The sequence below is a fragment of the Microcaecilia unicolor genome, chromosome 7 (assembly GCF_901765095.1).
Source record: "Microcaecilia unicolor chromosome 7, aMicUni1.1, whole genome shotgun sequence".
Lineage (NCBI taxonomy): Eukaryota > Metazoa > Chordata > Amphibia > Gymnophiona > Siphonopidae > Microcaecilia > Microcaecilia unicolor.
In genome coordinates this window covers 31,621,981-31,645,727 of record NC_044037.1, presented here as the reverse complement: position 1 = coordinate 31,645,727, position 23,747 = coordinate 31,621,981, and the positions used below count along the sequence as shown (strand labels likewise).

General features: G+C 46.4%; 1 protein-coding gene across 2 annotated transcripts in view; it reads right to left on the bottom strand.

Moving 5' to 3' along the window:
- The window catches only part of RADX (RPA1 related single stranded DNA binding protein, X-linked), a 123,045-nt gene that overhangs the window by 5,353 nt on the left and 93,945 nt on the right, over positions 1 to 23,747 (bottom strand). The window contains exons 14-15 of one of the 2 annotated variants that reach the window (XM_030209267.1): positions 11,913 to 12,209; positions 3,630 to 3,803 (exon numbers count right to left, since the gene is read on the bottom strand). In XM_030209267.1, the coding sequence (XP_030065127.1) occupies positions 3,630 to 3,803; positions 11,913 to 12,209 (471 nt within the window). Of the gene's footprint in view, positions 1 to 3,629; positions 3,804 to 9,353; positions 9,447 to 11,912; positions 12,210 to 23,747 lie in introns of those variants that run through there. The other variant, XM_030209268.1, reaches the window with a different exon arrangement.

The window sequence follows — 23,747 nt, the reverse complement described above, 5'->3', positions numbered from 1 at the left end:
GAACTGAGTTCGATTCCCACTTCAGGCACAGGCAGCTCCTTGTGACTCTGGGCAAGTCACTTAACCCTCCATTGCCCCATGTAAGCCGCATTGAGCCTGCCATGAGTGGGAAAGCACGGGGTACAAATGTAACAAAAAAATAAAAACAATAAAAATAATGCAATGTTAACAAAATACTAATGATACACCTAATAAGCATGCATTAGAACATTCAACTAACAGACATGATGCTAAAGAGTTTCTACAATATGGCTTACCATATAGCTGAGGGACCAAGAGCAGATTATATGATGGGAACAAGATGCATGGTACAGAGTCAGTTGGGATAATTTGATGGTTAGCTAAACTCAAGTCAAGTTCGTTGTATAGTTCAGCAAGAGATAAGGAACTGATCTAATACTGGCTCCCATATGGCTTAAGTTGGTTATGCACTACTTCGTACCTTTCTATGACCATCACAGTATATAACAGATTATGCCACTTAGTGAGATTTGGGGGATCCAGCACCCTCCAGTTAACTAATATCGTTTTACATGCCATGTATGTATGCACACGGTATATATATATACCACGAACTGTTCCACGTATGTGATGTTCCATCTAGGTTGCCATGTATGTATGCACCTTAACGCAACACCATTTGTAATTTTGTTACCCGGAAATGGCAACCGCCACTACGGCAAATGTAAGCCACATTGAGCCTGCAAATTGGTGGGAAAATGTGGGATACAAATGTTACAAATAAATAAATAAAATAAATAAATGCCAAACGAAATAAATACACTCTCTTTCTCTTCAAACCAAAGAAGGCATGGGCACTGAAAAATTAGCATTACACTGGGTGTAATGGTAAATTGATTTACATCACCCAGTTAACAAAATAATCTTGGACAGAATTGTTTAATAGGTTCATAATAACAAACTGGATTTCTGGGTATCATATCAATTGGAAATGTATCACTTCCACACTGCTAACGATTAAGGCTGATTGAGCTAGTGTTTTTTGATAATTTAATTTCAACCCTGAATTTATTTTCTCTGTTTTATTTCTATTTATTACTTTTAAAAGTGGACTTACATGGCAATCACACCACTTAACCCTGAATTATAATGATAATCAAATTCCCTCAAAAACTCCGGCAGAGATAGGGGCAGGTCTGTCAAAAAACCCCAGAAAAATATAATTGGCAAAGGTCAAATATTTAATGTGTTGTGTTGCTAGCTGTACTCTGGTGATCACAGGATTATGCCTCAGTCTCCACAGGAGAGGATCATTAAAAAAAAAAAAAAGCACAAATAAAGGCAAAAGAAGTCAAACCTGTCTCATACTTTGCTGAACTGGAAGGTTTGAGGACCTCAACCCATTCACTAACATTGCTGCCTGGGGACTGCTATATAAAGCTTGAAGAACTTCCAAGTAGTGACCCCCAAAACCAAAATGACCATAAACAAAGGCCACAACTTACCACCAGGACTTTATGCTCATATGATAATATTCTTAAGCCCCAATTAATTTCCAAATGTTACTTGTTCCATGCCAGCTGATCACAAAATCAACCCCTCGACCAACTGTAACTTATAGAATAACATTCTAGCTAGTCCAACAAATCAAATTATGAACAATTCTATACAATAAACACACACCCAATCTTCAATGGTTCAGATACAAACAAAATAAATCCCCACTGAATAGTTCCTTCTGTTATCATAGCTGAACCATAGAGCCTGTCACTGGGTGGGTGAAAGGATGGGGGATATGGGTGAGTCTCTGAGGAACAGAAGAGAAAAAAGGGGGAGGGGAGGGGGACAGGGAGAGAAGTGAAACTTCAAATCTTCTCTTCTTCACTGATATGCTTTGTTTTGTTTTGAAGCCACGGAGCCAGGTTACACCCTTTAGGTAGTCTAGTGTCAGAGAGTTGTTACTCCATCCTGTGCTCCTTCACCTCCTCATCTACCGCTAGGCTCCAGCTCACAAAGTCTCTGCAAAAGGAGAGCTAGACCTGCTAGATCAATCATAAATCCAGACTTACGTCTTTAAAACTGCCAAGGGACAGCTTAGCCAGTGAAGGTATACAGAGCAGGCTTTCCCCACCCCTAAAATTTCAATGCTCACTACGGGGTGCTCTACCAGAGTGCATACTTATCCAGAGTCCTCTGCAGCTTGTGCTGTTGAAGACTGTGCCACCAACCACTGATCACCCTGTTGCGGTGAGTTCAAGTACTGAGGCATTCCACTGAACATACTTGGATTCCTATGGGATATAACAGGGCAAAGTGGCATTTCCTTAGCAGGTTTCCCTGATTGGTGGAATATCAAAATATGAATACACTTGAATCTTGAGAACACATGCATATTCAAACACAGGTCTAGTTAATCAGTAAATGTCTGTTTAAAACAACGAGCTTTCAAATGTTTCCTAAAAGTAATGTAGGAATGCAAATTAAGAAACAGACTGTTCCATAGTACTGGATCAGCAGCCATAAAGAGAGAAAAACTGTACTCAAAAAGATAGCACACCAAGACAGCCCTTATTGGCTGAACACCAAGTTCTCACTGGTTGATAAAATTTCACAGGAGATGCAACACATAAAGGAGCTTCATCATTAAGAGCTTTACGAACGAAACATCTGTACCCTGCTGATTCCTGGTTATTTCTATTGGGCAAACTCAGGTAGCAATGTCTCAACCCCTTTCCTTGTCAACTCTGTTTTACTGTTCTGGGATTTTACCAGGTACTTGTGACCTGGATTGGCCAGTTAGAAACAGGATACTGGGCTTGAAGGACCTGTGGTCTGTCCCAGTATGGCAACACTTATGTACTTACTAGTAAAAAAGGCCCGTTCGTTTCTGTTGTGAAGGAAACGGGCGCTAGCAATGCTTCCTCACCCCTCCCCCCCTGCGCATCACGCAAGCCCCTACCCCCCTCCCCCCCTCCCCGGGCACATGAACCCCCCCGCCACCCCCAATAGTAACATTGTGTGTCCGCTGCTGCTTCTCCTGTTGAGCAGCAGTGGCGGAAAAAAAAGGACAAAAACGGGGGAAAAAACCCAACCTGAAAAACGCGGCTCCGTAGACAGCCATCTGCCATTGGCTGTCGTCTCTGCAGCCGGTCCTCCTCTCCCCTCTGACGTTGCAGTGCTCCTCTGGGGTCTTCCTCCAGGGGCAGTGATGTGCAGGGGAGAGGAGAAGCGGCTGCACAGACGACAGCCAATGGCAGATGGTTGTCTACGGAGCCGTGTTTTGCAGTTTGTTTTTTGTTTTGGGTTTCTTCTTTCTTTGTGTACCGGCCGGGGGGGGGTTGCGGGTGGCGAGGGCCGGACTTGGAGAGGACAGGGAGGGCGGCGGCGGGTTTTCCAGGGCGGTTAGGGTGCGAGGGTGGTTCGGAACTCTGAGGTTGGCAGCCAGTGTGGAGCGATTCCTAGGCAGGGGGAGGAGTATGGAAACACGCTCCGTGTGTTTCCCTACTCCTCCCCCTGGCTGTGTCGCTGTTTGCTGCTGACGTCAGTTTGATCTACTCCATGAAGCAGACCACATCCGGCGGAATCCACGGTTACAGGCAGCCTCAGAACGTTGGAGGTGAGAATTATTATATAGGATATCTCTAAAGATGAAGATCATCAGTTCTTACCCCAGAGTGGAAATTCATGGGACAGTCCTCTATTACTATTTTTGTTAAGTCGACAGGTTGAGCTGGATGGTAACAGAGATTCATTGTGAATGCTCTTGGTGCCAAATATCTGAGAATCTTCAGAACAGAACACAGGCAGAAAAGCAACGTGTATGGCAACTTTGTGATTTATTCCTGTGAAAAAGAGATTATAACTTTAGAAACAATTTTCATTTTTAAACAGCACTGAATCATCTTCAGTCATAACTTACTTGCTATTGCATTTAAATCTGCAATCTTGCGCCCGTAACAGGTTCTCAAACCAATCTCAGGCACACCTAACCAGTCAGGTTTTCAGGATATTCAAAACGAAAATACATAAATTTGCATGCACAACCTCCACTGTATGTAAATTTATCTCATGTATATTCTTTCTGGGTATCCTGAAAACTTGACTGGCTAGGTATGTCCTGAGGACTGGGTTGAGAACCATTGATTTAAGTCAATGCTGCTATACCTGGCATAACTGGAGAGAGCTCTAGGGGCTCTGGGTATAGGAACAAGCTGACGATCAGCATCTATTTTGCTGTGAGCTTATCAAAATACTTTCTAATTCCTAGATTCTTGCCTTTTAGATTAATTATGTAAAGCACCACATGTTAGATTTTCCTGGGATTCTTGGAGGTTTAACCAGGACACTCTATATGTAAATGAGTGAGGAAAGAAAACTACTCCATATATTGCAGGATCAAGACATCAGTCGATAGATTCAGGAAGTCAACTAAGTTTGTATCCTCATTGATATGGTCTCCTCTAGCGAATAAATTGGAGAAGATCTTTCTGCAAATTCATAGCACAAATGAATGTACTAACAACACTGTGAATTACCTGTGGATATAGACTTTTTTTTTTCCTGCTACTTGACTCCTTGGTACATAGATATTTTATGGCAGGGAAAGCTATTGACATTTTTTTTATCAAATAGCTTCTGTTCTCTGAGATAAGCTATTCTTCTACACAGGGATCTAATCAGCCCTACCGCAGAGAAAGTTTTACTTCAGCTTGTTCACTACGCATGGACTGGAATCCGTCTACTATTAAACAAGTTACATATTTCAGTCTGTTTCTTTTATCAGTGTCCAGTCTATTGTATTAAAAAAAAGTAGTTTGTGACAAAATCGGTGTAGCCACCGAGCAGCAGCCAGAAACCACTCCCCAAACGATGAATAACTGTAACAAAGTTAAACAAAAACAAAAAAGAGTGCAAAAATAAAAGTGTGTTTAGGAAGAGGAGGGACCGATATTTTCACATGCCAACCATGCCCTTCAGGGCCTACTAAGAAACAGAGGGGTAACAGAAGGGAACCAAAGTCACATGGAGAGAGCGCTACAGCTTGAAAACTGCCAGAAACTAATGCTGAGCGAGAACTGGACAGTTTGATGGAGAAACGCTAGGGAAGAGGACGTTGACCAAGGCAGCAGAATATCCTTTGCTAAGTCACAGCAAACCCCTCCCCACCAAATTCTGCCTAGCTCAACTTAGCACCAGTAACTCAACATAAAAATATGCCAATATTATAGCTCATCTAGTACTCCTGCCGGAATTCTGCGACTGTGGAGCGCAGAATTTGCACAGAATTCCGCAGTCATGCAGAATTCAACATTTTTGCGCAGAATCTGTGCTAAGGGGAACTGGCTGCTTAATTGGCTGAGGCTCCATTCACGGCCACATAGACTTGAACCAAAATCAGATCCTAGCTCTGTACCCTATCTCAAGACCAGCCAAATTCAAGGACGCTAAACAACTTTAGTCTATTTATGAATGGAGACCAGATTTCTTCAAATGATGCATGCTTCTGCTCGTGCTGTGATCTCCATATTATAACTGTCCCAATCCTAGCCAGCCATCTGGGCAGTGGGGATGACATGGCTGTGTTTAAACTCTTCCTAACCATTACTTTTTGCACCCACCCAAAATTTAGCAGAAAAACACCACGGTCCCATGATATCTCTATCCCAGCTATGTACCTTATTTTGTACTGAATTGCTTTCCACTAGGCCTTTGTGCATGGACATAGCCACCACATATGTGTCATGCTCCCAACCCTATCACACTCTCGCCAACACAGATTCATGACATTAAACACTGGGAAAGTACACTTGGGGTCATGTACCACCTATAAGTTACTTTATTTTCCTGTACATTTACTACTACAGATGACTTGATAGCGCGCTTTTCTATCTGCTCCCATCTATCACTATGGTTTGTGGGAAAAGTGGAGCGGTCCCTCAATAGTCAGTATACGGCAATTATCAACCCTTTGGTGGAACTCCTCTCTTCACAAAGATCTACTTCGGTCATATCTCTAGAAACTTGAAATTTTCGAACCAGTACAGTAGGAGTATCAGCTGCTATAGTTCCAATGATTTGCATTCTTGGAGCTAGCTCACTGAGTGGAGATTAAAACCTAAGCTTCTCGTCCTCAAATAGTTGGTCCACCTGGGTCAAACCATTCCATTCCTATTGCTGGTAACTGACAAGGTTACTCCTGTGAGGACCAACCTTAGTTGAGCTGAGCAGGGACCGTCCTTAGTTGTTAATTTGTACAGCGCTGCGTAACCCTAGTAGCACTCTAGAAATGTTAAGTAGTAGTAGTAGAATTGCACATTGTTAAGAAAGGGAGTGAATGACAACATTTATTCACTAAGTCTGCAGAAATAATCATCCCAACACTGCAGTATGTGATCCACAAATGCACTCACTTCTCCTACATATTCTATCCCAGTTTGAAGTCCAAAAGAGCCCTGCCAAATTGGGCTTCTCAATTAATTCCTATTTGAACCCAAGAGGTTTTGGGGAGGTGGAGGGGGGCTACCCTACTCCACAGCAGCTAAAGCCAAATAGTACCACACTATACCGCCTCTTCTTCTCTGCATACAGCACTTTTTCGGACATATAGGTCACTTATTTTGTCACACAAAGGCCACTAGCTGACCTCACACCTCAGTGAGAGTTTTCTTAGGTATGGCACCTGGCACGATCTAGACAACATTCATTTTAAGCACAGCTGTCTTACCCAGCCAGGATACAGTAAGATCACACCAGTGCTCCAAGTCCCTCCATATTTGCTGGAACAGAACTGGGTAATTAGCACCATACAGTGAAGTGTGGAAGTTTGTCAGTCTGACCCCTAGATACTTTATACATCTTCTTGCCCATTTAAACAAATATCTCCTCAAGATGCTGCTGAAGCTGCTCTGGTATGTTTACGTTGAGGGTTTCGGTCCTATTTACGTTCATCTTAAACCCACTGGTGCACGCTACGATGTCCTCTATAGAGAACAAAGTGTGTTACATAGAAACATGATGGCAGATAAAGGCAAAATGGCCCATCCTCCATAACCACTAACTCTTCCTTTTCCTAAGGGATCCCATGTGCTTGTCCCATGCTTTCTCAAATTCTGACACAGTCCTCGTCTCCACGACCTCCACTGGGAGGCCATTCCACACTTCCACCACCCTTTCTGTGAACACTTAAATTCCTTCTAAGCCTGTTTCTTCTTAACTTCATCATATGACCCCTCATTCCAGAGTTTTTCTTCATTTGAAAAAGGCTCACTTCTTGTACATTAATGCCTCTTTAAACGTCTCTATCATATCTCCTCTCTCCCCCCTCTCTTCCAGTGTATACATGTTGAGGTTCATAAACCTGTCCCTACATGTTTTATGTCCAAGACCGCTTAACAATTTTGTAGCTGCCCTCTGGACCGACTCCATCTTGTTTATATCCGTCTGTAGGTGCGGTCTCCAGAGTTGCACACAATACTCTAAATGGGGCCTCACCAGAGACTTATACAAGGGCACTATCACCTCTTTGTTCCTGCTGGTCATCCCTCTCCTTATACACCCAAGCATCCTTCTGGCTATGACTGTCGCTTTTTCTACCTGTTTGGAAACTTTAAGGTCATCGGACACAATCACCTTCAAGTCCTGCTCTTCCTTTGTACACAGAAGCACTTCACCCCCTATATTGTACCATTCCCTTGGATTCTTGTGACCCTGCATTTTTTAGCATTAAATCTTAGTTACCAAATATTGGACCATTCCTCAAGCTTCGCTAGGTTCTTCTTCATGTCATCCACTACTTCCGGGGTGTACCCCTGTTGCAGAGTTTAGGAACTGGATTACAATATCCCTAGTTTTTTAGGTAAAGAAGCCCCAAAGGTCCTGTGTACACTCTGTATTGCTACTACCTCCTCCGCAGCCTGTACTCCACCCAATAGTTACTAGCATATTGCTTGAACAGTTCCTTTATATCCTCAGGGCATTTTACCCTTACAACTCCCCTAAAGCGTGGGTCTGGCTCTGTTTTCTCTGTCATCCAATTTGTACAACAGTTCTTGATAACACTTTTCCTGCCGATCTTAACTTGCAATTTGGTGAGTAATTCTGCCTGTCCTTTTATTCTAGGCTTGACGTTCTCAACGCATACTCCCAGCCTTCCTAGTAAGTTCCTAATCTTAGCTGTAATTTCCTCTCGCATTGCTCTAAACTCACCAGTCAGTTTGGAGTCACATTTCTTAAACTCCTTCATAAATATCCGGGCATCCTCTTGGCTGTTAGCTTCATCCAGCACAGTCTTGCTATCCAGGTCAGCGGTGACTGTGCTAATCAGTGGAAATGCCCACCCTGCAGCTTCCACATTCACTCAAGATATGGGATGCTGGGGTTCCCTGATGTCTGCACTCATCAATTTTACTGGACATTGTCATGCTCCTCTTTGCTTCTGAGGTTTGGGGGCTCACAAACAAAATTCAATGGCACTGGATGAAGTCGCATATTTTTGCCTGTGGCCACAGAACTCAAGCTGTCATTCAGCTCAGTGACATCACTTCAGCCCCCACTTTTTATTTTGTTTGATAAGCTTTTATTTCTGTGCTTTCACATAGAGAATGACACGGGGACAAAGTCTGTATCCGTCCCCACCCCAACCCAGCAGGTTTTGTCTCCATTCTCGTCCTGTCCCTGTGGGCCCTGTCTCTGTCCCCATGGGCTCTGTGCTCATCTGTAAAAGCCTCGAACACTTATGATTTTATATTTACATCTTTTTATTAAAGTATAAAAAGGAACAATATGCTGTGCACCTGTTGTTTATAAATCACAAATAGAGAACAATAACAACAATGAACAACTATAATGACCACACCACCCCCACCTTCTACCCTTCCAACCCAAACAACAGCTGACTTCTACTACCCTAAGGAATCCTAATCCACCCTGTTAAGAAATGTCCAGGAGTACAAAATACAACCCATTCTGTATGCCCTAGCGGGGGGAGTAATATGCCCTATGAACAGTGGTGCGCTGCAGCCGGCTCGCCAGAGCCGTTTGTTATTTTTTAAAGAATTTTGGGAGCCGGTTGTTAAACTTTAACAATTGGCTCCCAAAATTTGGGCTGGGGTGGCTCAGGTCCCTTCCTGGAAGCGTCAGCTCCAGCTGCCCTGTGGCTGGACATCTCACTCCGAGTCCGACCCTCACAGCAAAAAACAAACAAACCCAGCATGAAACCATGTGCGGGGCCGTAGCCCTGTGCGCGCTGCTGCCGGCTCCATTTGTCCTCCCTCTCCAAATCAATAAGTTACATACTGAGGGGAGGGAGGAGGAAGGAAGCCGGAAGTGGCGCACGCGGGGCTATGGCCCCACGCACGGTTTCATGCTGTTTTTTTTGTTTTGCCCACCGCAAGCATGAGGATGGCAGCTCAGGTTCTTGCTTCAGTCCGCGAAGTACCGGCCCGGGCGGAGAAAGGAAGCAGGCAACAGCGCATGCAGGGCTGCAGCTGAAAGAGGTTAGATTGAGAACAGACGACGCATTAAGTCAAGATTCCTTGGAGGTTTGTCTCTTTCCCCTACCCTGCGCAGCCATCATCCCAAACAAAGCAAACAGTCCTTTGAGCTGCTGCATCCATGCTGTCGTTCTTTAATGTTGGTAGCATTTTTATTTAATCTCACTTATATGTTCAAACATGCCAGCTTTCTATAGGTAGAGCAGCAATTTGTTATAAATCGTAATTAGTGTGTCATTTGGAGGAGAGGCTGGTTATAGGGACACTGTAGCACGTGTTGTATTCATGCAGAGATTTGTTTCTCCTGGTAAACAGCCACTAAAACATAGTAACATAGGAGATGACGGCAGAAAAAGACCTGCACGGTCCATCCAGTCTGCCCAACAAGATAACTCATATGTGCTACTTTTTGTGAATACCTTGATTTGTGTCTTTTTCAGGGCAGAAACCATATAAGTCTGCCCAGCACTAGCCCCGCCTCCCAACCACCAGCCCCTTGATTTGCATCTGTCTTTTTCAGGGCACAGACTGTACAAGTCTGCCCAGCACTAATGTAGCCTGTTAAAGAACAGGAAAAGACAGTTTAAAAAGTAGAATCCCCTATTCTTCCCCTGAGCCCTTCCAAACTATCCCCTCGCAACTCCCCCCACAGCCCAAAAAAGTACCCCCTGAAACTGCCCCAAACCTCAAAACTATCCCTTGAAGCTGCTATATCATCCTGCATACTGAATCCACACCCAAACAAGCATCATGTTATGAGAATCAGGTGCTCAACATCCAGAGTTTCTATTTATCCTATTTACTACTATTACTACTTGACATTTCTAAAGCGCTACTAGGGTTACGCAGCGCTGTACAATTTAACATAGCAGGACAGTCCCTGCTCAAAGGAGCTTACAATCTAAAGGACAAATGTACAGTCAGTCAAATAGGGGCAGTCTAGATTTCCTGAAAGGTATAGAGGTTAGGTGCCGAAAGCAACATTGAAGAGGTGGGCTTTGAGCAAGGATTTGAAGATGGGTAGGGAGGTGGCTTGGCGTAAGGACTCAGGAAGTTTATTCCAAGCATAGGGTGAGGCGAGGCAGAACGAGCGGAGCCTGGAGTTGGCGGTGGTGGAGAAGGGTACTGAGAGGAGGGATTTGTCCTGTGAGTGGAGGTTACGGGCGGGAACGTAAAGGGAAATGAGGGTAGAGAGGTAATGAGGGGCTGCAGACTGAGTGCATTTGTAGGTAAGAAGGAGAAGCTTGAACTGTATGCGGTATCCTATTTACTTATTTATGACATTTATATCCCACATTAAACATGAATTAGGTTGAAACCTGGGAGCATTTAAAATCATTTTTTTTCTGTGTCTAGATCAAAATAGAAAGGTAGTTGGCATCCCTGCCAGCAAAGGTATGCCTAGCATGCCTGCATGGGAGGCGGATGGGAGAGAAGTGCATTGCCCCTAATCTAATCTACTTCGGCCCCCTCCCCACATTGTATGGCTAGCTATGCCCACAGAGAGAGCCTGTTAAAAATTTTCCAGCACACCACTGCCTATAAAGCACTGTTATGATTTTTTAATCTGTGGGTGAATAAGTCATCAACAGTCTCAGGATTCAGTCTAGCTCTCCTGTCTTTCACAGTCTTTCCTGCAATAGAAGATGTCTTCTTAGATGTGCTGGTAGCAGAAAAGTACAGGATCCCCCATACAAATGTTGCCAGTTGTGGGCAGCATGTTTGCTTGTTTAAAAAAAAAAAAAAAAAATCATTTTCTGCATCACTTAAACAAAGAACGGTCCAGTTCATTAATGGGCTTCAAAGTAGAGAATGACACGGGGACAAAGTCCGCTCCCATTCCCATGGGCTCCGTCCCCAACCCCGCCCTGTCTCCATCCCGTCCCTGCGGGCTCTGACTCCGCCGTTACCGAGGTTCTCCGTCCCCATGTCATTCTCTACTTTCACGTGGCCTAACATGGCAATTACACTACTTTATAATTGAAATTAGTACTCTTCTGTGTCTATACACAAGGGAATCCACATTCACAGTGTAAATGAAGCAATAATTGGACCTTTTATTTCACAAAACAGCCATGATTCTTATTTGTCATTCTATTTACCCGCTGATTTCTAGAAACAAAGCCTCTGCAAGGATTTAATGTATATTCTTGCTTACACTAACACTAGTGTGATGAACTAAAATTTATATTTGCTTATACTGAAAATAAAAACTAATTACTAAAAAAACTAGGATTGCAGTTTTTAGTCACAAAAATGAGATTTACCATTTAAGGGGATCTTTAAAAAAGGCACACTAGCTGTTTTAGGGCGTGCTAATCATTAGCATACATGACGCCTATAGAAAATATATGGGCGATCAACGTTTAGCTAGTGCTTATTTTTAGCACGCACTAAAAATACTAGTGCGCCTTTGTAAAAGGACCCCTAAGTAATTTCATAATAAAACTTGTTACTTACCCAGTATCGTCAGTTTACAGTGTCCAAGATCGGTGGCAGCCTGGAATTCATGCATTTCTTTATTTGAAGTGTATACTTTTGATGAGTATTTTCCTGGATAAAGATTATATTGCTGCATAAGGATCTCTTTATGCATATAATCAAATTTTCTTGGGATACTTTCAGGGAAAATATGACTGTACTGCAAGTGTTCTGTTAAGTTGTCCTTCACCTCTGACCAAAGCTCGCTTTCCCATGAATGACTGTAAGGCTCTAGTATTCTTTTCTCCACAGATGGTTCGCTTAGTTCAAATTCCTCTGCAAATATTATGAAAAAAAAACGAACACCCCAACAACAACAGTAAGCTAATCTCTTAAGCTGATAAGACTAAACAAATACAAAAACTTGGTAAACATACTACTACTCATAACAAATAGGAAAAATATACATAAAACTGAGTTAGAATTCTAGGAAACTGTGATGGTTGAAAGGATGTATTTTTTACACTGCTGGGTGGAGACTTGCAGTATAATGTATAGAACTGCTCCTTTAAACACAATCAGTTTTCATTATTAATTATTGAACATTAAGCTATAACCTTATGTTTATAGAGGACTTTCTATACCACCTTTCATTAAGGAAACATTGAAGCAATTTACAATAATTAACATAATTTAAACAAGGGAGAGAAGAGAAAAGAAAAAATAAAAGATTACTGAGGAGTCAGGTATGGTCTTGCTGAATTCAATCTAGAATCACTCAACCCCATACACCAGGCTCATATAGTAGGCCTCTAGTTAGCCTGGATATTCAATGTCGGGCCGTTTGCATTTCCGGTAACTGGAACTAAATATTCTTTTTTTTTTTTGTGGATGGCTTAAAGGTAGGCGGGGGAGGGTTGGCGGCGGGAGGGGGGGCAAAGTTGGTGGTGGTGGCGGCGGGGGGGGGGGAGCTAAAATGTGCCCCCTCACCTGGGCTCTAAACCTCCCCCTCCCGCCGAAGTCTGGCTACGCCCCTGGTTGCTACATTCATATTCGCTCACTCCTCAAGTCATTTCATTGGTTCCCTATCCATTTCTGCATAAAGTTCAAATTTCTCTAAGTGATTTAGAAGTGCATTGTCATGGTTGTGGCCGTGCCCTTATGTTCAGACCTACTGTTTCCTCTGTATCTAGCTCTGTGACCTCTCCAGTCTGCCTTTTTCCCTATTGCTGTTCTTCCTGTAAACCAAGCCTCGCTTTGGTCTCCCTGCTTCTGCTTCATTTTTTCTGTTGTTGTTCTTCCTGTTAGCCAAGCCTCGCTTTGGTCTCCCTGCTTCTGCTTCATTTTTTCTGTTGTTCTTCCTGTTAGCCAAGCCTCGCATTGGTCTCCCTGCTTCTGCTTCATTTTTTCTGTTGTTGTTCTTCCTGTTAGCCAAGCCTCGCTTTGGTCTCCCTGCTTCTGCTTCATTTTTTCTGCTGTTCTTCCTGTAAACCAAGCCTCGCTTTGGTCTCCCTGCTTCTGCTTCATTTTTTCTGTTGTTGTTCTTCCTGTTAGCCAAGCCTCGCTTTGGTCTCCCTGCTTCTGCTTCATTTCCTATTTGTGACGTCATCAGCCTACTCCTTTATAAGGACCTAGGGAGCTTTCCTACGTGGCCTTTGCAAGAGGTCTCTTAATCTTGTGTTAGCTGTTTACAGCATTTCCCTGCTTGGCTTTGTTCCTGAGTATCTTGCTCCTGAAGGTCTGTTCTATGTTTCTTTGAGTCTTGTGTTTCAATGCTTGCTTGTTTCTGTGTGTTTGCTTTTGTGCCTTGATCTTGAAAGCCTGGTTCTAGAGCCACACCCTACTCTTGGTGTCTGCTGCCTCTCAGTCTGCCTGGCCTTTCCCTTTCCAGTTGTGGGTGCTGGTAAGCACCATTGCTTCTTTGTTTGTCTTCCCTTAGTCTGCTTAATCCTTTGCCTGCTATGTTTGCTTCCTGGCTCTTGAGCTCTGTTTCTGCCAAGTTCTGTTCCTGTTGTGTGTTTGAGCCAGGTTCTGCTCCTGCTCTGTTTCAGCTAGTTCTGTCCCAGTTCCCTGCCAAGCCAAGCCAGTCTCAGAATCCTGTTCCAGCCAAGCCAAGCCAGTCTCAGAATCCTGTTCCAGCCACGCCAAGCCTGTTCGAGAATCCTGAATCCTGTGTTCCAGCCACGTCTGTTTGAGAATCCTGAATCCTGTGTTCCAGCCACGCCTGTTCGAGAATTCTGAATCCTGTTCCAACCAAGCCTGTTCAAGAATCCTGAATCCTGTTCCAGCCAAGCCTGTTTGAGAATCCTGAATCCTGTGTTCCAGCCACGCCTGTTCGAGATCCTGAATCCTGTTCCAGCCAAGCCTATTCGAGAATCCTGAATCTTCTTCGAGAATCCTGAATTCTGTTCCAGTCAAGCTTGTTCAAGAATCCTGAATCCTGTTCCAGCCAAGCTTGTTCGAGAATCCTGAATCCTGTTCCAGCCAAGCTTGCTCAAGAATCCTGAATCCTGTTCCAGCCAAGACTGTTTGAGAATCCTGAATCCTGTTCGAGAATCCTGAATGATGTCCCTGCCTTGTTTATTGTCTTGCTTCTGTTATTCTTGTTGCCTAGCTCCTACCTTGTCTTGCCTGTCTAGTTGTGCTTGTCTCTTTCAGTCTAGTCCTGTCCGGATCCAGTCCTTGCCTTTTCCGGACCCAGTTTTAATCTGTTTTGCTTTGTCTTGCATTTCTGGGTCCCAGTCCCAGTTTTAATCCAGTTCCAAGTCTTGCCTTGTCCTGTCTGGGTTCCAGTTCTGGCCCTTTACTTTCTTTTCCTGGCCTCGTCTGGATCCGGTTCTTGTGTTGGCCACTGTGTTTAGTTACCTCTGTCTTGCCTTGTTGAGTCTGTTAATTTATCCTAGTCCAGTCTGTTCTGATTCCTGCCTTTGCCAGCCCCGGTGATTTGTCTGTCAAAGCTCTGGCTTTGGTCCAAGGGCTCACCATTTCTGACAGTTGTGACATGCATTCACTCTGCAGCTCCTCAGTACCTCTACACTCTTATCTCTTACTACTACTTATTATTTCTACAGCGCTGTACATTAAACATATAGGTGCAGCGAGATAAAAGGAACGGAGTCTGGACGACCATGGAGGAGAAGGGTACAGCTGGTTCCCAGGGAGGAGTGTAGGGAGAGATAAGACTTGTTCGGTCAGATAAATCTTGAGAGGAGACTCATTTGGGTTTGTGGAGAGTGCTGTGCAGGCAACAACTGAGAAAGTTTGAGGGACTTACTCTGTGGCTCCACATGCAAAGTTTCCATGGTGTAATTCATAGGTTTAGCTGTATGCTCTGATAAAATAGGCTTTACCAGCTCAGCAGGGGGTATCACTTCAGAGGAGGAAACAAAGTGCTTTTACCAGACACACTAACGAGACCCCTTGGTACTGGCTCAGAGCCCATGCGGTCAGAAGGATGTTCACTGCTAATTGCTTTGAAGCTTGTTGGTAGCTGTTTTAGACCCTTTGGGTCGGCACAAGTATGTTCTGACATGATTATAAATAGAGTTCGGCATTTTCAAAGGAAGCTGTCTGCTTTTCTTGATCACAGAGGGCAAAGGATCACTACGGAGTGTGGAAAAAGACGAGCAGAAGAGAACACTGAAATCACTAGAGCAAAGGAGTCCTAGCTACTTCACTGGCTGAACATTTTACTATCAAGCTACAGAGGGCGATTCTAGCCAGGCAGCCTATGGACAAGGCTTGACCAAGTGTGTCAGAATTATCCTATTAACCATACAAAAATGTTAGAATTATCCTATGAACCAAGCAAAAGAAGCAGAAGTGACCCCCAAGCAACAAACCACAAAATTGTGAAAAAGAAAAGAAAAGTAGGTATGTATTTCCAAAACAATAGGTTATTAAAAACAGACGCGATGCAGGTCTGCATTTCGGCACCAACAACACCTGCTTCAGGAGTCAAACAAATATCTCAGCCACTGATAATAACAGTAAACAGACATGCTAAGAAATCCAAAGGTACAGCGTAAACAACACTGAAAAACAAGATATCACCAAGCGAAACTGTGCCAAAGTGTGCCACAAAGGACAAGAATATGCTTTATGTTTGGTATATGCTTGTCCTTTGTGGCATAATACACCTACTGGAAAAATCTAAACAAGCTAGATCAGTACAGATTGATCCTACAGAGATAGTCAATGCTAACAGAATATCTGGGCTCTTTTACACATGTGAAACACATTAGATTCTCACCAAGTACAGAATAAGTAAATACAAACTAGACAAAAATGAAACTGAATCCCCAAGAAGCCAAACTCTGCATGCAACGCAACACTAGAGAAATAGAGATGTTTGTCCCCCTGTTCTCTGCATAATATAAAGGAAGCAGATGTAAATTTTAAAAACTGACATATTCCAATTATGTTACAAATTAACAAATAAAACAAAAAAAAATGGAAAATAAGAAGATACCTTTTATTAGACTAACTTAATACATTTTTTTTGATTTGCTTTCTGAGACCAAACCTCCTTCCTTAGGTCAGAACAGTATATTGCTGTTACGGTCCAATGGTTTTCCATGGGAGGAGTTTGTTTCTATAGCATAGAAAACTTACAGTGAAATACCCAGTAACATAGTAGACGACGGCAGAAAAAGACCTTCACGGTCCATCCAGTCTGCCCAATAAGGTAACTCATATGTGCTACTTTTTGTGTATACCTTGATTTGTATCTGTCTTTTTCAGGGCAGAAACCGTATAAGTCTGCCCAGCACTAGCCCCACCTCCCAACCACCAGCCCCTTGATTTGCATCTGTCTTTTTCAGGGCACAGACTGTATAAGTCTGCCCAGCACTAATGTAGCCTGTTAGAGAACAGGAAAAGGCAGTTCAAAAAGTAGAATCCCCTATTCTTCCCCTGAGCCCCTCAAAACTATCCCCTCGCAACTCCCCCCACAGCCCAAAAAAGTACCCCCTGAAACTGTCCCAAACCTCAAAACTATCCTTTGAAGCTGCTATATCATCCTGCATACTGAATCCACACCCAAAAAATATCCAATGCAACTGTAACACCCATCCCCTAAAACTAACCATCTGCAACTGCCCACCCCCCAAAACTAATCTCATGCAACTGCCCCCACACCAAAATTAGTTCCACAACTGCCCCTACATGCCATAGGCAGGGCTACTTTGAGCCATTTTCAAACTCTGCACATACTTTCTATGCATCTCTCTTTTTTGGGGGGATGGATAGCTTCAAGAGATGTTGTGCTCAGGACTCCAGAGATTGGGACTGCCAACCATCTGGCTTTCTTCAAACGTCAGCAGCACTTTATATTAATACCCAGAAGGTTAAGGTAGAAGGATGGGGAAGATGTTAGAGCATGTTTCTGAGTTTAAATCTTCTCTCTAGCTGCCACCCCCTCCCCCTTGTGAGTGAGCCTGCTCTGCCTGCTTTCATTGTAACTAGCAGCAGAGAGTGCAGGTAGGATCCAGCCAATAGGAAGGCAGTGCAGATGGAGGATTGGAAAGCAGCTCTAGTTAGAGGAAGGGAGGAGATGATCTGGAGGAAGTTTCTGTGCTGTAGAAGTGATATTTCTGCATGTGGTGGTAGCAGACGGGAAATGAACCTCCTCCAAAAAATGTTCCAATAGATTTCTGTGGGAAAAGAGGTTAAACAGATGCAGTATAGAATTCACTATAACATAGCTATTAAGGAATTGCACCTTTCAAACTGCTTTTCCCTCTTATTTCCTCTCCTGATCTCACACTCAATCACACACAGACCACCACCACCACTCTCCCGCCACACAGACACATGCATTTACAATAATTTCATGAGCTATGCTTTGTATGCTTTTTCCACTTGTTGGAAATGTTTCTACAAGGAACGTAAGTAGTAAAACAAGTAAGAAGGTAAAATTATGTATAATCATACCTGATAATTTTCTTTCCATTAATCATAGCTGATCAATCCATAGACTGGTGGGTTGTGTCCATCTACCAGCAGGTGGAGATAGAGAGCAAACTTTTGCCTCCCTATATGTGGTCATGTGCTGCCGGAAACTCCTCAGTATGTCGATATCAAAGCTCCATCCGCAGGACTCAGCACTTAGAGAATTACACCCACGAAGGGACACTCTGCCCAGCTCACCACCGCCGAAACGGGGGAGGGGAATTAACCCAGCTCATCCCCACACAAGTGGGGGAGGGGAATCCGTCCAGCTCATCCCCGCGGAGCGGGGGAGGGACACCACACCCGCCGATGCGGGGGGATCTGGCTTATCCTGCAACCGCAACCGCGGGAGGAGCTGACTGACCCTAACACCGCCGAAGCGGGAGGGGTACAAAGCTGCCCTACAGCCGCACGAAGCGGGAGGGAGTGCCGGCAGAATTTATGTCTCAATCCAGCCCCGTAAAACGGGGGGGAGAGGAATGCAGCAGCTCACTGTAACACAAACTCGTCTCAACTCTTGAAGAATCCAAGTGAAAAAACTTGAACACGAAGTCTTTCTGAAGTAACTGAAGACTAAACTTGAACCTGAAATGCAACCAGAATAAAAACAGTACAGATATCTGGGAGGGGCTATGGATTGATCAGCTATGATTAATGGAAAGAAAATTATCAGGTATGATTATACATAATTTTACCTTCCATATCATCAAGCTGATCAATCCATAGACTGGTGGGATGTACCGAAGCAGTACTCACCCAGGGCGGGACATTGAAATCCCTGACCTCAACACTGAAGCTCCAAACCGGGCCTCCGCCCGTGCAGCCACCGTCAAACGGTAATGCTTGGAGAATGTATGAGCCGAAGCCCAAGTTGCCGCCTTGCATATCTCTTCCAAGGAGACGGATCCGGCCTCTGCCATCGAGGCCGCCTGAGCTCTCGTGGAGTGAGCCTTCAGCTGGATAGGCGGCACCTTCCTTGCGGCCACATAAGCCGCTGCAATGGTTTCCTTGACCCATCTTGCCACTGTACGCTTAGCAGCCTGCAGACCCCTACAAGGACCTGCAAACAGGACAAACAGATGATCCGATTTCCGGAAATCATTGGTCACTTCCAAGTATCTGATGATGACTCGCCTCACATCCAGATATTTAAGAGCAGAGTACTCCTCTGGGTAGTCCTCCCTACGAAAGGAAGGGAGACAGAGCTGCTGATTCACATGGAAGCGAGAAACAATCTTGGGCAGAAAGGAAGGCACTGTGCGAATAGTCACTCCTGCCTCAGTGAACTGCAGAAAAGGCTCTCGACAAGAGAGCGCCTGGAGCTCGGAAACTCTTCTGGCTGAAGGGATAGCCACCAAAAAGACTGCTTTCCACGTCAGGTCTTTCAGAGATGCCCTTGACAAGGGTTCAAAAGGCGGCTTCTGCAATACTCTTAGCACCAGGTTGATATTCCACGCAGGCACCACTGAGTGCAGAGGAGGGCGCAGGTGATTAACTCCCTGAGAAAGCGCACCACATCTGGCTGCGAAGCCAGGGAAGCACCCTTCAGGCGGCCCCTGAAGCAAGCCAGAGCCGCCACCTGGACTTTAAGGGAACTGAGCGACAGGCCTTTCTCCAGACCTTCTTGCAGGAACGCCAAAACTGAAGAAATTGGAGCAGTGAAGGGAGAAAGTGAGCCTGCTTCACACCACGCTGCAAAGATACGCCAAACCCTGGCGTAAGCAGTAGAAGTAGAGCGCTTCCTCGCTCTTAGCATAGTGGCGATGACCTTGTCTGAGAAGCCCTTCTTCCTCAGACGCTGTCGCTCAATAGCCAGGCCTTAAGACCAAAGGGGGAGGATCCTCCATCACCACGGGACCCTGATGTAACAGGCCCTGCTCCACTGACAGCCGCAGAGGATCGTCGACTGAGAGCCTGATCAAGTCCGCATACCAGGGACGTCTGGGCCAATCCGGACCCACCAGGATTACCCTGCCGGGATGCTTGCCACCCGGTCTAGCACCCTGCCCAACATGGGCCAGGGCGGGAACACATAGAGGAGCTCTTGTGTCGGCCACTGTTGGAGAAGAGCATCTACTCCCAGGGATCGAGGGTCCCGTCCTCTGCTGAAAAAGCGCGGCACTTGGTAACTGGCCGATGACGCCATCAGATCTAGGCTCGGCTGGCCCCAGCGCTTCGTGATGTCCAAGAACGCCTGAGCAGATAGTTGCCACTCTCCGGGCTCCAAGGTATGGCGACTGAGAAAGACCGCCTTGACATTCGTGACCCCGGCAATGTGGGCCGCTGAAAGCTGCTCCAGGTTCGCTTCCGCCCACTGGCATAGATTCATGGCCTCCTTGGCTAGAGGGGCGCTCTTGGTACCTCCCTGGCGGTAGACATAGGCCACAGCCGTGGCATTGTCCGACAGGACCCGTACTGGCTTCAAGACCAGTACCGGGATGAACTCCAAAAGCGCCAACCGAATGGCTCTGAGTTCCAGGAGGTTGATAGACCACTTTGCCTCTGCAGGAGACCAGAGCCCCTGCGCTGTCCTTCCCAAACAGTGGGCTCCCCAGCCCGACAAAGAGGCGTCCGTCGTGACGACAATCCACTCTGGGGTCACCAGAGGCATTCCTGCAGACAACTTGACTGTCTGCAGCCACCAGCTCAGCGCCTTGCGCACTGCTGGGTCCAAGGGAAGGCGCACAGCATAATCCTCCGACAACGGAGTCCAGCGCTGCAGCAGAGAGAGTATAGTGGTCTCATATGAGCCCTGGCCCAGGGCACTACTTCCATCGTGGCCGGCATAGAGCCCAACAGCTGCACATAGTCCCAAGCCCGAAGAGGAGAGGCTACTAGGAACTAGTCCACCTGAGCCTGATTGTCTGGCAGGAACACTCTGCCCACTTGGGTGTCGAATCGAACTCCCAGATACTCCAGGGACTGAGTCGGGCGCAGCTGGCTCTTCTTCTTCCAGTTGATGATCCATCCCAGGGAGCTCAAAAGAGCAACTACCTGGTCCACAGCTTTGCCGCACTCTGCATAAGAGGGGCTCGGATCAGCCAGTCGTCCAGATAAGGATGGACTTGTACTCCTGCCTTTCGCAGGAAGGCCGCTATGACCACCATTACTTTGGAAAAGGTCCGCGGAGCAGTAGCCAACCCAAAAGGGAGGGCTCTGAACTGGAAGTGTCGTCCCAGGACTGCAAAACGCAGGATGAGGCCAGATGGGAATATGCAGGTACGCTTCCTTGATGTCCAAGGAAGCCAAGAACTCTCCTGCCTTCACTGCCGCTATAACAGAGCGGAGAGTCTCCATGCAAAAGTGCCGCACTTTCAAGGCCCGATTGACCCCTTTGAGGTCGAGGAAAGGCCGGACAAAACCTCCTTTCTTTGGTACCACAAAGTAAATGGAGTAACGTCCCTTGCCAATCTGATTTTCTGGCACCGGAACGACCGCACCCCGGCGGATCAGGTTGTCCAAGGTCTGCTGCACTGCCACAGCTTTGACCGGAGACTTGCAGGGAGAGAGTACAAACCCGTCTCTTAAGGGTCGGCAGAACTCTAGCTTGTAGCCGTCTCTGATGACTTCCAGCACCCAAGCGTCTGAAGTTATTGTGGTCCACTCGCCCAGAAACGAGGCCAGCCGTCCTCCAATCTGCACTGGGGCGTGGACCAAGGCCCCGTCATTGGGTACGAGACCCTGGGGGAGGACCGGAGGGAGCACCTCCGGGACGGCGGTCTCTGCGAAAGGAATGCTGCTTGGGGGAGAAATTCCTCTTGAAGGAAGAGGGGGCAGAGGAACCCGACTTGCCCGGGCGGTACCGACGGGCTTCCTGCAACCGTCCTCTGGAGGTACCGGGACGAGTACTAGCCCGAGCCCTGACCTCTGGTAATTTCTTGCCCTTAGACGTGCCGAGATCGGTCACGATTTTGTCCAGCTCGACCCCAAAGAGCAGCTTGCCTTTAAAAGGCAATCTAGCCAGGCGGGATTTAGAGGCGTGGTCAGCAGACCAATGTTTCAGCCAAAGCCACCGCCGCGCAGAGACTGTCTGAGCCATGCCTTTAGCTGAGGCTCTCAAGACATCATACAGCAAGTCTGCCAAATAGGCTAAGCCCGATTCCAGGGCCGGCCAATCAGCCCTCAAGGAAAGATCCGAGGGGGAAGCCCGCTGCACCATAGTCAGGCACGCCCTGGCCACATAGGAGCCGCAAACTGAGGCCTGCAAACTTAAAGCAGCTGCCTCAAAGGACGACCTTAAGGCCGCCTCCAATCTTCTGTCTTGGGCGTCCTTTAGGGCCGTGCCACCTTCCACCGGCAACGCCGTTTTCTTAGTCACCGCAGTGATTAAAGAATCCACGGTAGGCCACAGATAGGCCTCACGTTCACTCACAGCCAAAGGATAGAGGCGGGACATAGCCCTAGCCACTTTAAGGCTCGTTTCCGGGACATCCCATTGAGCCGAAATTAAGGTGTGCATGGCATCATGCACGTGGAAGGTTCTAGGCGGGCGCTTCGTCCCCAGCATAATGGCAGAGCCAACAGGGGCTGAGGGAGAGACGTCCTCCGGAGAGGAAACTTCAAAGTGTCCATGGCCTGTAACAACAGGTTGGGCAAATCCTCTGGGCTAAAAAGCCGCGCTGCAGAGGGGTCATCCGCTCCATCCGAGCGGGGATCCGTCTCCTCCAAGGAATCCGCAAAGGACCGTTGGGAGACCTCAGACACGCTGCCCTCATCTACATCGGAGGAGACAAGTCCTCCAAGGCCTGAAAATCAACCCGAGGGCGTTTACCTCTGGGAACCTCAACCTCTTTACCAGAAGAGGGAGCAGGGGCAGCGTTTTGCCTGAGGAAAGCCTGATGCAGCAGCAAAACAAACTCGGGGGAGAAACCCCCCAGACTGTGCACTTCCGCAGCCTGGGCAACAGCCCTAGACGCACTCTCAACCGGCGCTCGCAAGAGCGGGGGAGAGACATGCTGCGCATCCAAAATGGCGTCCGGCGCGACACTCCACGAAGGAGCCGCGCGGGAAGAACGGCGCTTAACTTTAGCCGCTTTGTGCCGTCGCCCAAATTAAGGGCGTTCATGGCATTAATGTCTCCAACCTCAAGGGCGGCCCACGAAGAAGCCGTCCGAGCCGCGTGGCCGGCCAAGATGGCGGAGGCGAGGAGCGGGGATGGGCGTTTATGGCGGGAAAAACCGCCGCGCCGGAGGAAGGACTGGGACATTCATCGGTCACGAAACTGTCCCCAACAAGGGCGAATCAGGCTTTAATACCCCCGCATCCCCTCTAGAAGCGCTCCAGCGATCCGGGGAGCGACCCTTTGCGCCCTCGCCCTCCGACGCCATATGCCACGAGGAGAAGAATCGGGGAACCCCCTGCCCGCTATAAAAAGGTAAAATTACCTGCTTGCCGCTCCGAGCTGTAACGAACTGGTGTCCCAGTGAGTAGCTGCAATGAACGTTTAAATAAACGTCGAAATAAACGCCTTTAAAGACGTTTAAATTTTTTTTTTTTTTTTTTTTTAACGGAGCCAGCGGGAGGGGGGAGAAAAGGAGGGACCTGGCACCACCAGGTTTGCACTTGCTCAAAAGAGCCCTCAACCCCAGGCCTCAACAAAACCTAAGGATTAGGCTTGGAGGCCTAGCCAGAGCTGCTGCTGTGTGTGACCACCACCTGCTGAGATAGAGAACATACTGAGGAGTTTCCGGCAGCACATGACCACATATAGGGAGGCAAAAGTTTGCTCTCTATCTCCACCTGCTGGTAGATGGACACAACCCACCAGTCTATGGATTGATCAGCTTGATGATATGGAAATGGAAATTAGAGCAACAATAGAGGGAAATCTTTCCTCACTGAGAAAAAAGTGAAAAAAAAATCATAAAGGGTTAAAAATACCTAACATTTAACATAATTAGTATTCTATCTTTTAGGTTTCAA